This window comes from Macaca thibetana, chromosome 9, assembly GCF_024542745.1.
Source record: "Macaca thibetana thibetana isolate TM-01 chromosome 9, ASM2454274v1, whole genome shotgun sequence".
Lineage (NCBI taxonomy): Eukaryota > Metazoa > Chordata > Mammalia > Primates > Cercopithecidae > Macaca > Macaca thibetana.
The window spans coordinates 123,193,635-123,206,408 of record NC_065586.1 but is presented as its reverse complement, the minus strand read 5'-3'; the positions used below and the strand labels follow the sequence as shown (position 1 = coordinate 123,206,408).

Genomic DNA, 12,774 nt, shown 5'->3' with positions numbered 1-12,774 from the left:
TGGAGTGGAGTCTCTGCAGCCTTTGTCATTCAGCGATTATCTCTTTATGGAAGTGCCCTTTCCAGCCCTGCTTCAGTGACCACCACTTGTGCATATTAAGTTCTTTAGCAGCATGAACTGAGGTGGGGGGAGTTTCCCTTTTGCCTAATGTTTAGCGCTCCGTTTCTAGTATTTACCGTGAGTGACAGGGTGGGAAGATGACGAAAGGAATCCCTGAATGACACCTTACACAATGTTATTCTGGGTAAGGAAATATTTTTGTTTAATGAAGTCACGAAAAAAGAATGATTTTGACAGACCTCAAAATTCTTCTTGAAAATTCCCAAAGCTAATAATCCAAGTTTTTTTCTATTTGAAATCTAAAAATATATTATTTATATCCCTCGCATATGTATGGATTTAGGTTTAGTCATTTTTACTAATGTTTAGTAACACCTTAATTCTCTTATTTAGATGCTATAAAACTCGTTACAGCCGTAAAACTGAAAACTGATTAGCCATCTCAACATATTATTTGTGGAACAATTCGTTAAAATTTATTAGCAGAGAAAGGCTAATAATACTGATAGTCGCAGCCTTTGGTTATACCCCAAGGTCAAAGTTAAGGAGGCATTTACCAAGGTCCAAAATAGCATGAGGGGGCTGCGCTGTCAGTTTCATGGGAAGATAAAGATAATTCAGTTTTAGAGGAGTATGGAGATTTTTCTGGGGGTCAATACAGGATGCAGTCCTGGTCACGATGTCCCGGGCTAGGTCATAGGAAATTCCATGGGGAATAGAGTGACTAGGGAATTGAGTGGTGCGGGATCCCCGGGGCAGGCTCTTCCTCTGAGAGGCGTCTTGAAAGAACCTGTTTGAGAAGGGACCTCCTGCAGGAATGCGCAGGCTGACGTTTAGAACGGTCACTGGTGACACCAGACAACACACACAAGCAGCTAATGGTTTCTGTCTGTGATGAGAACTATCACTGCTGCATTTAGTGGAGGTGACGCTCTCAGCGGGTATCAGGATGGAATGGGAGCTCCTGACCACATCTAAGAACAAGGGTTCCAGGCTGGTGGCCCAGGGAGGCAGGGTGGCTTTGTAGCCTTCCCTCCAACACTGGGAGCCCGGGACGTCACCCGTCTCTCTAGACAGACGCACTCCCATCTTCGAAAGGAGATGGGCAGGCAAGGTGATGGTCCTAGTCATGGGAGCCCACTCAGGGTTGGGTTGGCCATGAGGGACTCACAGCAACCAGCTTAGCACAGGAGGACAACAGCCCTGGCTTTTCAAGGCAGTTATAACACAGTTTCTGACAAAAGTCGGAAAACTGGCTGCTCTTCGCTGAGGTCAGGAACAGCAGTGTACTGCAGGCTACGTCTAAGAAGGGACTGACCCCTCGGATTATCACGACCCATCTTCCTGGCTTCCTAGGGGGATGGCATAAGATATGCTTCCTAGACACATGGCAGTGCTGTTAGTCATGGGGTGACTTTCCTCGTGGAGAACTTACGATGGGCAGAGGCTTTCCAAATGACTTGGGTCTGCCTCTGCTCCTCGGTGACACTATTTATGGGATGCCAGGTTCTCCAACCCCTGTGCATCTGACCTGCCCTCAGACCCAGGCACCTAGATGAGGCGTAGGCCCCAGAGCCACAGGTGCACTGCAGAGAGTGCCGCAGGTAGGAGGGGCACCTAGGATGAGCTTCAGTCAAGCAAGGCCTCCAGTATGGTCAGGGAAAACATCCAAGATGCATTCAGAAAGCTCAGCTCATCGTCTAACTATAACTTTGGATCCTTTGTAGTAAAATATATAGCTAGGGTATCTGGCTAATGCTCTTTTAAAAAAACTATAATCATAATTGCTTGTTCATAGCATACCAGGAAAAGGGGACAGATCTTATAGTTTGAGTGTCAATATCATGGATCAGCCATTTATTCTGATATTTTAAGCCCTACAGTGATACCATAAACATTGATTAAGGCACCTACTATGTAAAATAGTGGTAAAGGAAGGACACGAAGTTACAGTGAATCATTTCTATGTTTGAAGTGTTGAAAAGCTAGTAACTACAAATCACTGATATTTTAAACTATTAGGATGAGATCCATGCATAATATATATAATATAGGCACATAATATAGGAATAGTATATAACAAAGTATATAGACAGAATAAATAGAATTATACAAATGTATATATTTTAAAGGAAAACAGAAAATAGGGCAGCAGCACTTTGCTGAGATTAGAAGTGAGGGGATTTGGTTCAGTTCATCAGTTTATTGCAATTCAACAAACAAATAGAGCAGATTCGGAGCCGGCACTGTGTTAAATACACTGCGGACAAAAGAGGAATTTAAACATGGTCCATCCCTCTGAGTTCCCAGACCTGGGGAAAACAGCTGTGATCCCACAGCAGACAGGCTCTCATAGAAACCTGGAGACAATGCTGCCAGAGCGGTAACTCATCCCGGAGGTGTGTGGATGAGGCAGGATGGAGGGTGGACTTCGTTATTCTAGAAAATCCACAGAAAGAAGGGGTGATGTGTCACCTAGGTTTTCAGGGATAAGCAGGGATTTGAGAAGGAGTTTGCCAGTCTTCCTAAGGTGACTCTGGTAACTGGAGTGGGAGAGAATACAGACTGAGGGAGGCTAAGCTGTTCCGATGGCCAAGGAGAAAACTGCTGGAGTTCTGGACTAGAGCAGCGGAAGGTGGGTGGAAAGGAAGGACAACGGGTGTTTTGAGGGTAAATCCACTCGACCCAGGGATGCAGAGGCAGGAGGAGCAAGTCGAGCTAGATTCCAGGGTCTGCAGTCATCCGGGGCGGTGAATGGGGACTGCAGGCTGAGTCTGGAAGGACAGAGATGCAGGCAGGGGGAAAGATCTGGTTCTGGACATGCTGGCTTTCCAGGGCCTCTTAGATACGCACACGGAGATGTGTTCAGAAGAGAACAACAAATATTTGGGGTCCTGGTTCTTATATAACCTGGAGAGGGAGCCAGGGTCACATCCATAAACCAAGGCCCAGAAAAGACTTGCCTAAATTCACCTCTCATACAAGGGGGAGAGCGAAACCTGGGATTGGGACCTCAACTTTCAGCTTCCTCTGGACAATGCTGGTGTTGCCCATGGCGCTCACATAAAACTGGCCAAGTTGGCACCAACGTCAGTTGACATAAATGGTTGTGCTTTGGGGACATGGCTGGTCCTATCCAAAGCTACACAATAAAAGCCAGCCCATATCCCAGTTCGCCTGCCCTCCTGGGCCTCGGCCTTGTTCCAGGAGACCCCTGTGTGAAGTGGGAGCACATCTCGTCCATCACTTCACAGCCAAGCACACTCAGGTCCCCAAGGTGAGGTGATTTAGCCACAGAGGCAGAGCGTGAGTCAGCGCAGAGCCACAGTTAGTACTGGGGAGACTCCGAGATCTAATTCAAAGAGAATGAAAGGCAGAGGCCTCTGACCTGCTGGCCACCGAGCCACACGGCCCTGTGGAGGCTGGAGACCCCAAAGACTAAGGGTTTTCTTCCCTTCCAGAAAACAGGCAAGCTCCAGGGCACCAGACTGTCCTGCTTTTAACTCTTAACTGATACACACAGGCGACTGGAGAAGGCAACTTTAAAAACGTGTTCCTCTTAAATTATCTTGAGGATTCAGTGACAGCTTGCTAAAGAAACTGTGGCAGGGCCTGAGTATTTATAGGAGCATGAGACAAACAGAGAATAAGCTGGAGAAGCAAGAAGGATGCCGCTCTGCAAAATCGCATGCGGCAGCGGGGAGAAGTGTTACTACAAAGCCTAGCACAGTCTCTGGGAAGAAAATAAAGCTTGGGTGCAGGCTGGAGAGCAGCCTGAGATGTAGGGCAGATTCTTCTTTCTTTGGAAATGTACAGAACAATCATGTTGTAAGAAAGTTCCCACACTTAAAACTTTTATTTTGAAAAGGGAAAGACCAACCAAGAAATTAAATCTCTCAGTTGCTTTAATCATGCATCACAGGGCGTTGCCAAGAGCACAGCGAGGGCGACACAGCCCCAGGGCACCGAGTGTTTGGGTGGATGATTCCCTTATCTGGAGGGAGAATGGAGGTGCAGGCAGGGAGAGGGCTACAAAGGTAAATCCCTACAGTCCCCAGGGATTCGTGTCTTGTCAACATCCCCAGCCGTCCAGGGATCTTCCCTTCTCACCCAGCGAACTCTGCAGCCTGTGTTTGAGGTGTTTATAGGACAGAACACCCCGCACAGGTAAGGCTGGCCTGGCTCCAGCTGCTTCAGACTCATGCTTTGAATCTCAAGAATCAGGACTCTTTCCAGGTTGCCGCTCCTCCCCAGGAGTAAGAATTCCTCATGACAGGGACACTTCCCCGCCCATGCATTACCAACACCAGATCCCTCCAGCAGGAGGCAGCAGCACCACCCTCGGCTTCTGGCCTCCTGAGCTGCTGGAGAGAGGCCTGGGAGGTTGCAGCGGGGCTGTGCAAAGCCACAGCCAGAGTCCTGAGAAACCACAACAAGGTTTGGAGCCCCGGCTTCCCATGTGCCTGTGTGGCTGTAGAATGAGCCGCTGCGCTGGAGCCGCCCTGGGAAAGCAGGTCCACACAGCATGTCTGGAGGCCTGGGACCATGATGGTGCTCAGAACAAACATCGCCCAGAAAACATCGGGCTAGACCTCCACCTTCTTTTTTTTTTTTTTTTTTTTTTGAGACGGAGTTTCGCTTTGGAGTGCAGTGGCCGGATCTCAGCTCACTGCAAGCTCCGCCTCCCGGGTTTACGCCATTCTCCTGCCTCAGCCTCCCGAGTAGCTGGGACTACAGGCGCCCACCACCTCGCCCGGCTAGTTTTTTGTATTTTTAGTAGAGACGGGGTTTCACCATATTAGCCAGGATGGTCTCGATCTCCTGACCTCGTGATCCGCCCGTCTCGGCCTCCCAAAGTGCTGGGATTACAGGCTTGAGCCACCGCGCCCGGCCTAGACCTCCACCTTCTATCCACAAAAAAGTGAAAAGGGGATAAAGTGACACTCAGGCTCCCCCCTTAGCACAGCGACAGTGGCAGCTGGTCACTCACAGCAGACCCTGCTGGCCGCACCCATCCTATCCAAGATCTTACTGTAGAATCCTAGAAGACGGGAAGGAGGGGACCGTGGCATGGGAGCCAGGCTCCAAAAAGATCCTGGAGTGTGTCTTGCAGAAAACGTTTCAGGATCTTCGATAAGTTCTGACAGAATGGAACCAGGCCACAGACTCCATCTGGAGTGGTCCTGACGCTGCCTCCAGGCAGAGCTCTATTTGTTTGTGGCAAGGAAGGGGTCTCATTGTGGGAGGACGCAACTTAATTTTTGGCCAAAATAAAGCAGTCCTGGGCAACTGGGACTAAAAGTGAGGTAGAATTTGCCTTTTTTTTTTTTTTCTTCAAGACAGAGTCTCACTTTGTTGCCCAGTGTGGTGGCAACCTCCGCCTCCCGAGTAGCTGGGATTCCAGACATGCACCATTACATCCAGCTAAATTTTGTATTTTTAGTAGAGATGGGGTTTCACTATGTCGGCCAGGCTGGTCTCGAACTCCTGATCCAAAGTGACCCGCCGCCCTCGGCCTCCCAAAGTGCCAGGATTACAGGCGTGACCCACCGTGCCTGGCCAGAATTTGCCTTTTAAGACTCTGTTCTCATTCATTAATTCTAGCAATATTACTTAGGCAACTGCCAGGACCCAGCCCCTGCTGCAGTTGCTGGGAACAGAAAGAGGATGACGGCATGGCATCCCCTGGTTATGGTGCCTGCATTCGAGAAGATGCATTTAGGAAGATGAAGGCAAGTAATATGGGAACAAATAATTATGTGGTTAGTGCAAAAACAAATAAGGAAGGATGGATTGGGCAACCTTTCAGAAGGTGGTCAGACAACAAGGAGGTTATGTAGACCTGAGAAACAGTGGGCCAAGGAGTGCCAGCCATGCCAAGAGCCCAGAAAGGCATTTCAGGTGGGGAGAAAGTGATAACCATGAAGCAGGCAGCAGCAGACAAAGATGTAGCCCCAAGTAGGGCAACCAACCCTCCTACCACCGGTCTGCCAGGCAGCAGGAAGGGAAAGCTGAAGCAAGAGTCACGGGCCCTCCACCAGGCAGGCCCCCAGGCACTATCTGGACAAACCGCTGGCTCAAATACAGAGGGAGGTCTATGTGCAGGGCAGTCCCAGTGCCCTGGAACATCTAGCAGCAGCTTTTCTCCAAGTCCACTATTCTGACCAGAAGAGCAGGTGTTGCTGCCTTTTGATCCATTTAGCTGTTAAGACTAAAGGGACTTTTGTTCGATGTCAGCCAGTTGGCCAGACTGTTAACCTTCTGATGCTGTCCCCTCCAGTCAGGTTCCTGCTTCAGACTCAACCCAGAGACTTGGTGTGTCAAACTCAACCTAGAGACTTGGTGTGGTTCCCCAAGAAAAGTCCTTGAGCAGGAAGCAGTGTCCAGAACAATGCACATTATTCCTTTGCACCTCTGCACACGTTGCCTGGCTGGTGCATGGGCATCATCCCACATGCAAATCCACTGCAACTCACACGTGACAGATGGGGAGATGGGCTGGGGGGCGGACCTCAGGGTCAACTCGCTGGCCACCACTGTGGGCATTTCCAAGTGGGCCCTCACAGACTCACAAGTGCCCTCTACCAAGGAATCTGCCTCTGGTGGCAGATTCCCAGGGCAGCGTAATGGGGAATGCAAACAGGAATCAACTCGACAGATAATCGAGTCATTCTGTTAACAAGAACTCAGATTAGATTATTCTGTGATTACATGGTTCCTTGGTGTGATAAATTGGTTAATAACAGGATTCCCAATGTAGTTGCTTAACGGGAATTCAATAATTACAGGTAGCCAGAACTGTACTGTTAGCCTAGGAGATGCTAGCACCTTCTCTCATTTTAATAACCCAAAACCAACCTGGGGCTGTCGAAAGGGTTACGATCTGGAGAACACACCTTTGATATTACCGAAGCACTTGGTAAAATTACGCTCCTGTACCTAACATACCATATATTCACAGGTTCGATTGACAGGCTCCTGTTTTCCTTGTTAAATGTCCAAGTTGAAGAGATCCCCAATAGATACCTTTATTACTTAGCTCTTGTTTCCATTATAAGATTAGTGATCAACAGATAATAATGGTACAATAATATTTAAATTGCATCTTATAGTTTAGGAGGCTCGTCCACGGGCATTCTTTGGTGGGGAGAGACTGTTACCACAATTCAGCAATTACGATAGCCAGGGAAGGAACTATTATCTCTCCTTGAAGTGAATGAATTGAAGCTTAACGAGCCCCCAACTCCCAAACCAGCATCAGGTGGAAGAGGCAGGGCGGAAATCCTATGTCCTTCTAATGCACCACATCACAGAACTGAGGCCCGAATTTCATTAATGCAGTATAGCCTTAGATTACACTTTCCACAATTGTCCTTAAGAGGGACTACGCCTCCATCATCACATAGTCTGGATTAGCAAGACTTCAATTCATGAGATTTTATTCTACTTCCTATAAATTAGAGCATAACTCAAAGAGGCTCTTTGAAAAAAAGGAAAAGGATAACTTGTTTTGGGAGCAGAAGGTTACTAGCCAAAAACTTCTCTGACAATTTTTTTTTTATTTTTTTGAGTAATATTAGAGTCTTTGACAATGAGAAAAAATGGAACAGTGGATTTAAAACGTGAAATGGCCCATTAGATGGGTCTTGAACTTGTTTTAAAACTCCAGATAATATAGCTTGGCTGTTTCTGTCTTTCCCAAACATCAAAATTTGTCTAGGATTAATGGTTCTCTAAATCAATAGGATTTCATGTTTATAAATGGTTTATGGTTCCACTGGTTATAAAATGTTATGAGCTCATGCATTATCATCAACGCTGAGCCTTTACTGAAATCTGCTGACATTTAGTCTGGCATCCAGACCAGACATGGAAGGAGGACAGAATGGAATCCTCCCAAGGCCTGGCCCAGACCACAGAGGTCCCAAGGAGGGACAGGGCGAGCGGAGAGGGAAGCAAAGCTCCTCAATGCAGGGATCGTCACAGAAAAACGATGCAGGGACCGGGGGTCCTATCCTAATTGCCAAGGGGACCTGTTAAGACTCAAAGTTAGAAGATCAAATGTGGTCCTTTGCAAAGACATGGAGAAAAGAGAGGGCTCTATACAAGCTGACAGCAATTTTCGGAGAAATGCTGTAAGAAATAACATAGTTCAAAAATCATCTTTCACACCATCTTCTAACACAAACATTATCACTGCTGGCAAATGTGCTTCCACATTGGCTCTGTGCTTGCATGCCGTGACTTGAGTGATGTGATTTTACTTTTGTGTTGTCTTTACTGAACACACCCCACACTTCTCCCAAATCAACTGTGGTTAGTAATGACGGAGTACCGTTCAATGGTGTTGACTCCATGAACACACTGTTCTCCCCAGCGATGGGCACTATGGCCCTTATGAGATTTTCAGACAGATAAGCTTTTGCCAAGGAGACTGTCAGCCAAGGTCATTTCCTTTCAGAATTGTTTTAGGTGGGAGGATCAGAGAAATCTATTTCTCTGATCTTGTGACACACTGCACAGGAACAGACCTTGCGTGCACTTGGTATAGATATACGAAGGTGACCCCCGCCCACTCATACTTTTGGTTTTCTGTTTTACTCCATGAAGCCTAGGTGAACAGACTGTGGACAAACAATGGAGTTATTCATATTTCACATTTTTCATTTCCACAAATACATACACCAACTGTGCACGGTAACACAATGTTAAAGATTCACTGAGAGAAGCAAGTAAGTTATTTTCCAAAGGAAGTGAGCCTACTTGAAATACTTCACGGCAGCACACAGCTGAAACATAGTGTATCGACTTGCTATTATTAAACCATAAAATTACATTATAAACAAACACTGGCCATGCCCAAATTTTGCTGTCACTAAGAGGGATCTTCATAGGGAAAAGATCAAATGCTAAATTCTTCACTCTCTCTCTTTTCTAGTGTGGAGCTGGATTTTAAGCAGCAAGAAGACAAACTCCAGCCAGTTCTGAGAAAACTCCACCCTATTGAGGAAACTCAGGTCATACCTTCGCCTTACTCTCAGGAGACTTACTCCTCAACTCCCAAGCAAAAATCCAAAACTGAATCTAAAAAGCACGGAAGATGGAAACTCTGGTTCCTTTAACACTCACGGTGTCTGGAGTCTCGAGGCCGTCTTTAGAACCCACTGGAGTTTAAGTCAACACTTTTCCAAAATGAATAGGATCGAGGGAACTGTGGTGCCCATTCAGGCACCTCCCACTTCTCGCCCTGCGTACCAAAAAGGCCTTTGTACCAACAGATAATTAACAGAATCAAGGTATTCCGTGTCACTCCTTGCCAGCTGTTCTTTGCAGTTCACTGATGTGAGATGTGAAATCTGAAATGAAACTTACATAGTCAAAGATGATAAGTAAAAATTTTCCCCCCACCCCCGATCTGCAAGTAATACATTATCAACCTGCAAGATGGCAGGCTGTCACCCTGTACACAGCTATAACTCATAATTATTTTCAAGCCTTGATTTTCTTTTTAATAATGAGAAGAAAAAGCAAGCCTTATGTTTGCGAAGGACTTCATTTTTATGTTTCATTTTGCAAATAAGCAGGGGGCGAGTGCAATTTTCAGCACATCAAATTCCGGAGAAAGCACAATTTTTTCAAGTGGTCGGAGACCATGAATAATCTCTAAAATGTGACTATATGTATATTTGCCTTCATGTGCTATAGCGCTAAGCCAAGTGACCACATCTCAGTGTCACATGGACACCTCAAAGTTAGCATCCTCTTCATCTCCAGACTTACGACATGTTTACTGCTCATTTTCCAAATGGCCAGCAGCCAGGAGTCCCCCCAAAGTCAGGATATGCCTTTAATCGCTACAAGTAGACAGGGTCAGAGCTATCAGACACTAAGCTTTCTTACATCTCATTTTTAATCTTTTGGTACCCAAAGGCCAACTGATACATTCTGGCAAGAATCTGAGAACACACATAGAGATACACGATGGATAATCCAACTACCAATGAATCACAGGCATTCTGTGCCATGGCAGACAGTGTTTTTGTGGATCAATCCTCTGAGAAACTGTTAGCCATGGTAAGTGCAGCCAGACATGATATACAATTCGTCATGCTTTGTATTAACAGTGGAAGACCTGACCATCTCAAAGAGAAATAGTGTGTTTAGTTTAGCTGCTACCGAGGGACAACATCGCCTACATTTAACCTATTAGTAAGTTGTACTAAACAACATACTTAGGGGAAAGCTGTGAATCAAATGTTTTTAGATATTTTTTAAATCAACAGTAACACTTAGAGTTCTCTCTTGATTACACATTGCAATGTAAATCTTAGTTCCTTTATTTTTTCACTCATTTCTTTGCACCTTGCAAGTATCTTTTTATAGAAATCAAATCCCCTAGTCTATTAATGCCTTTGTCTATCAATTTTTTTGATTTTCACAATAGGAAGTAGGGATCTTACTTTGCCTTTTTTTTGTACAACTTAAATTTTGAATAGTTTGTGAGCATACAGGAAAACCTAGTCTTGAAGTTTCAGTCCAGCAGTTTCACATCTAGCAGAGTGCTGACATGCACACCTCATTGATTAGATGCCAAATACACAGTGGCTGACCTTGGTAAAAGGATCGCACCTGCTTTTATCAGATTGGAGCTACTTCTTGCCATGTATTTTCCTCCTGACTCAATAGCAAATCTGTTTTAGTTCTAAGTGTTTTGATTCTACAAGGACCTATGATCAGTAATCAGATCGGACCTTGAAAAAAAATGAAGAGTATATCGTGTAAACATTCTTTGGGGGCCACTCAAACAATACCGCAGTTGTATGCTTTAATTTAAAACACACACGTGCACACACACATCTTTTGCGGAAACACTATATGAGGTTCGAATCCCTGAATATCAGTAAAAGGAAATCAGAAATATTTTTGTGCAAGAACAATGAGGAAGTTGATCCTATAACATGAAGGAAGTGTAATTGTTTCATGTAAACATTTAAAAATGGGTTTCATGTTTTTTATACTGTTTTTAACTAAAGTTATAAAAATGTTTCCAACAAGTTCTCTGTCCTTTTGTTTTAAGAATCCCAACTATCTCAGTAAATTGAAATAAGGGTATTAGCAGTTTTCTAATCAGTAATACAAATCTGTCTAAACAAGAGGACATCCTAGTACACAAAATAATGTCACTGTTTCACACCAGTCTAGACCAAAAAGAAAAAACAAATTAAAATGTTCAGAGTCAAAAAGGAACTTCTGAAGACAAACTAATTCCTCCCTAAAAATTAAAGTATGTTTAAAACGGAAAAAACTATTGTCAAAATCATTTCATAGTTTAATTGCAACTCGTCACTAACAGATGGTGATTCTTCTCTTGGAAAGATTCAAGTAAAAACTCTGATACAAAAGCAAGGTAAAACGCACAGGGTTCCCTTATGTAGATGTACACATGGCATTGCATATAGAGATTAAATTATTATACTTGTCATTAAGTTCTTTATTAATTTTTAAATAAAAAAATCAAAGATGTTTTATGTGGCTATTAAACTTATTTCATGGCCTCAAAAATTGGGGAACATAAAAGTAATCTAAGAAAAGAATAATAAAGGAAGAATGTTTGGGCCGATAGGCATTTCATCGGTCTGCAGAAGACAAGAGCATCGTAAAGGCTGGGCCTGACCCACCAGCCAGAGCTGGCCTGGCCTGGGGCCCATGCACCCTGGCATGGAGTTAGGCCACCAGAAGACATGGTGGCATTTTAGAATGCACACAGGCTCACAGCAGGAGGTGTCTGAGGTTTAATTTTTAAATACCCTCAGAAGAGACGGCTAAATACATTGAGTGTTGTCAGAGTAAGCTGTGGCATGTAAATCTTGCCTCCATGGCCCAGGGAAGGTAGCGCCTCTCTAGATCTTCCATCGTGCACATCCCCAGCCTCAAGGGACCAGCGCCTTCTTCCTTTCTTCTTCCCCTCCCTAGTGGGAGATAGGCTGAGCGCCTGCCTCTCCTGCTGACACTAGCCTAATACTAACCCATCTGCACATGTGGGCTGGCGCTTGCCTCACCTGGACGGCCTAGGAGAGGAGAGGCCACGACCCTTTTTCCCAGTATCTGCAACCACGGAGTCCATGTGCAAGGGAGAGGGCACTGGAGACTGAGACTCGAGGCTCCTGCTACCATCACATGTTCTTCAGGGAGAAGAAGGGGGCTCCTTTTCTGACACATGCAGAAAGGGAAGGAAGGCCCAATGCACAGCCCAGAGCAGGCAGAGGGAGGGGTCTGTCCCATTCTATAATCATTTCTGAGCCAACTATTGGTGCTGCCTCAAAGGTCCTGTTCTACAGACACCCAGATACAATGAAGGGTGCCCACCACCCAGGTGCCCACCAGTCACTCTACAAGTGTGCAACTTACTTCCAAGAAGCAGAAATCCTGTAGTCCTGCATCTGCTCCTTCGATCTCTGACCTGCCAGCAGAAGATAAATGGGGAGAGGCTCAAAGCATGGGAAAACCTTGCTACCTTGGAAACAACTTAGGTAGTTGGCAGCGTTTCCCATGTACCCTGAGAGGCAGTTACTTATCTACAGCCACAGAGAACTGAGATGTGGCTGGACTATTGGGTGTAAATGGTGTCACAGTCATGGCCCAGCCTCAGGCAGACCAATTCCAACCTACAGTCACAAGGAGGATGACTTGCAACACTGTTTTCCTGGGAGACCA

At 45.5% G+C, this 12,774-nt stretch overlaps 2 protein-coding genes across 5 annotated transcripts in view; one reads left to right on the top strand and one right to left on the bottom strand.

Moving 5' to 3' along the window:
• The window catches only part of INSYN2A (inhibitory synaptic factor 2A), a 61,414-nt gene extending 49,831 nt beyond the window's left edge, over positions 1 to 11,583 (top strand). For all 4 annotated transcript variants that reach the window (XM_050803749.1, XM_050803746.1, XM_050803747.1 and 1 more), the window contains one exon: positions 8,999 to 11,583. In XM_050803749.1, the coding sequence (XP_050659706.1) occupies positions 8,999 to 9,182 (184 nt within the window). In that variant the 3' untranslated portion in view covers positions 9,183 to 11,583. The remainder of the gene's footprint in view (positions 1 to 8,998) is intronic.
• Positions 1 to 12,774, bottom strand: part of DOCK1 (dedicator of cytokinesis 1) — a 557,083-nt gene that overhangs the window by 313,887 nt on the left and 230,422 nt on the right.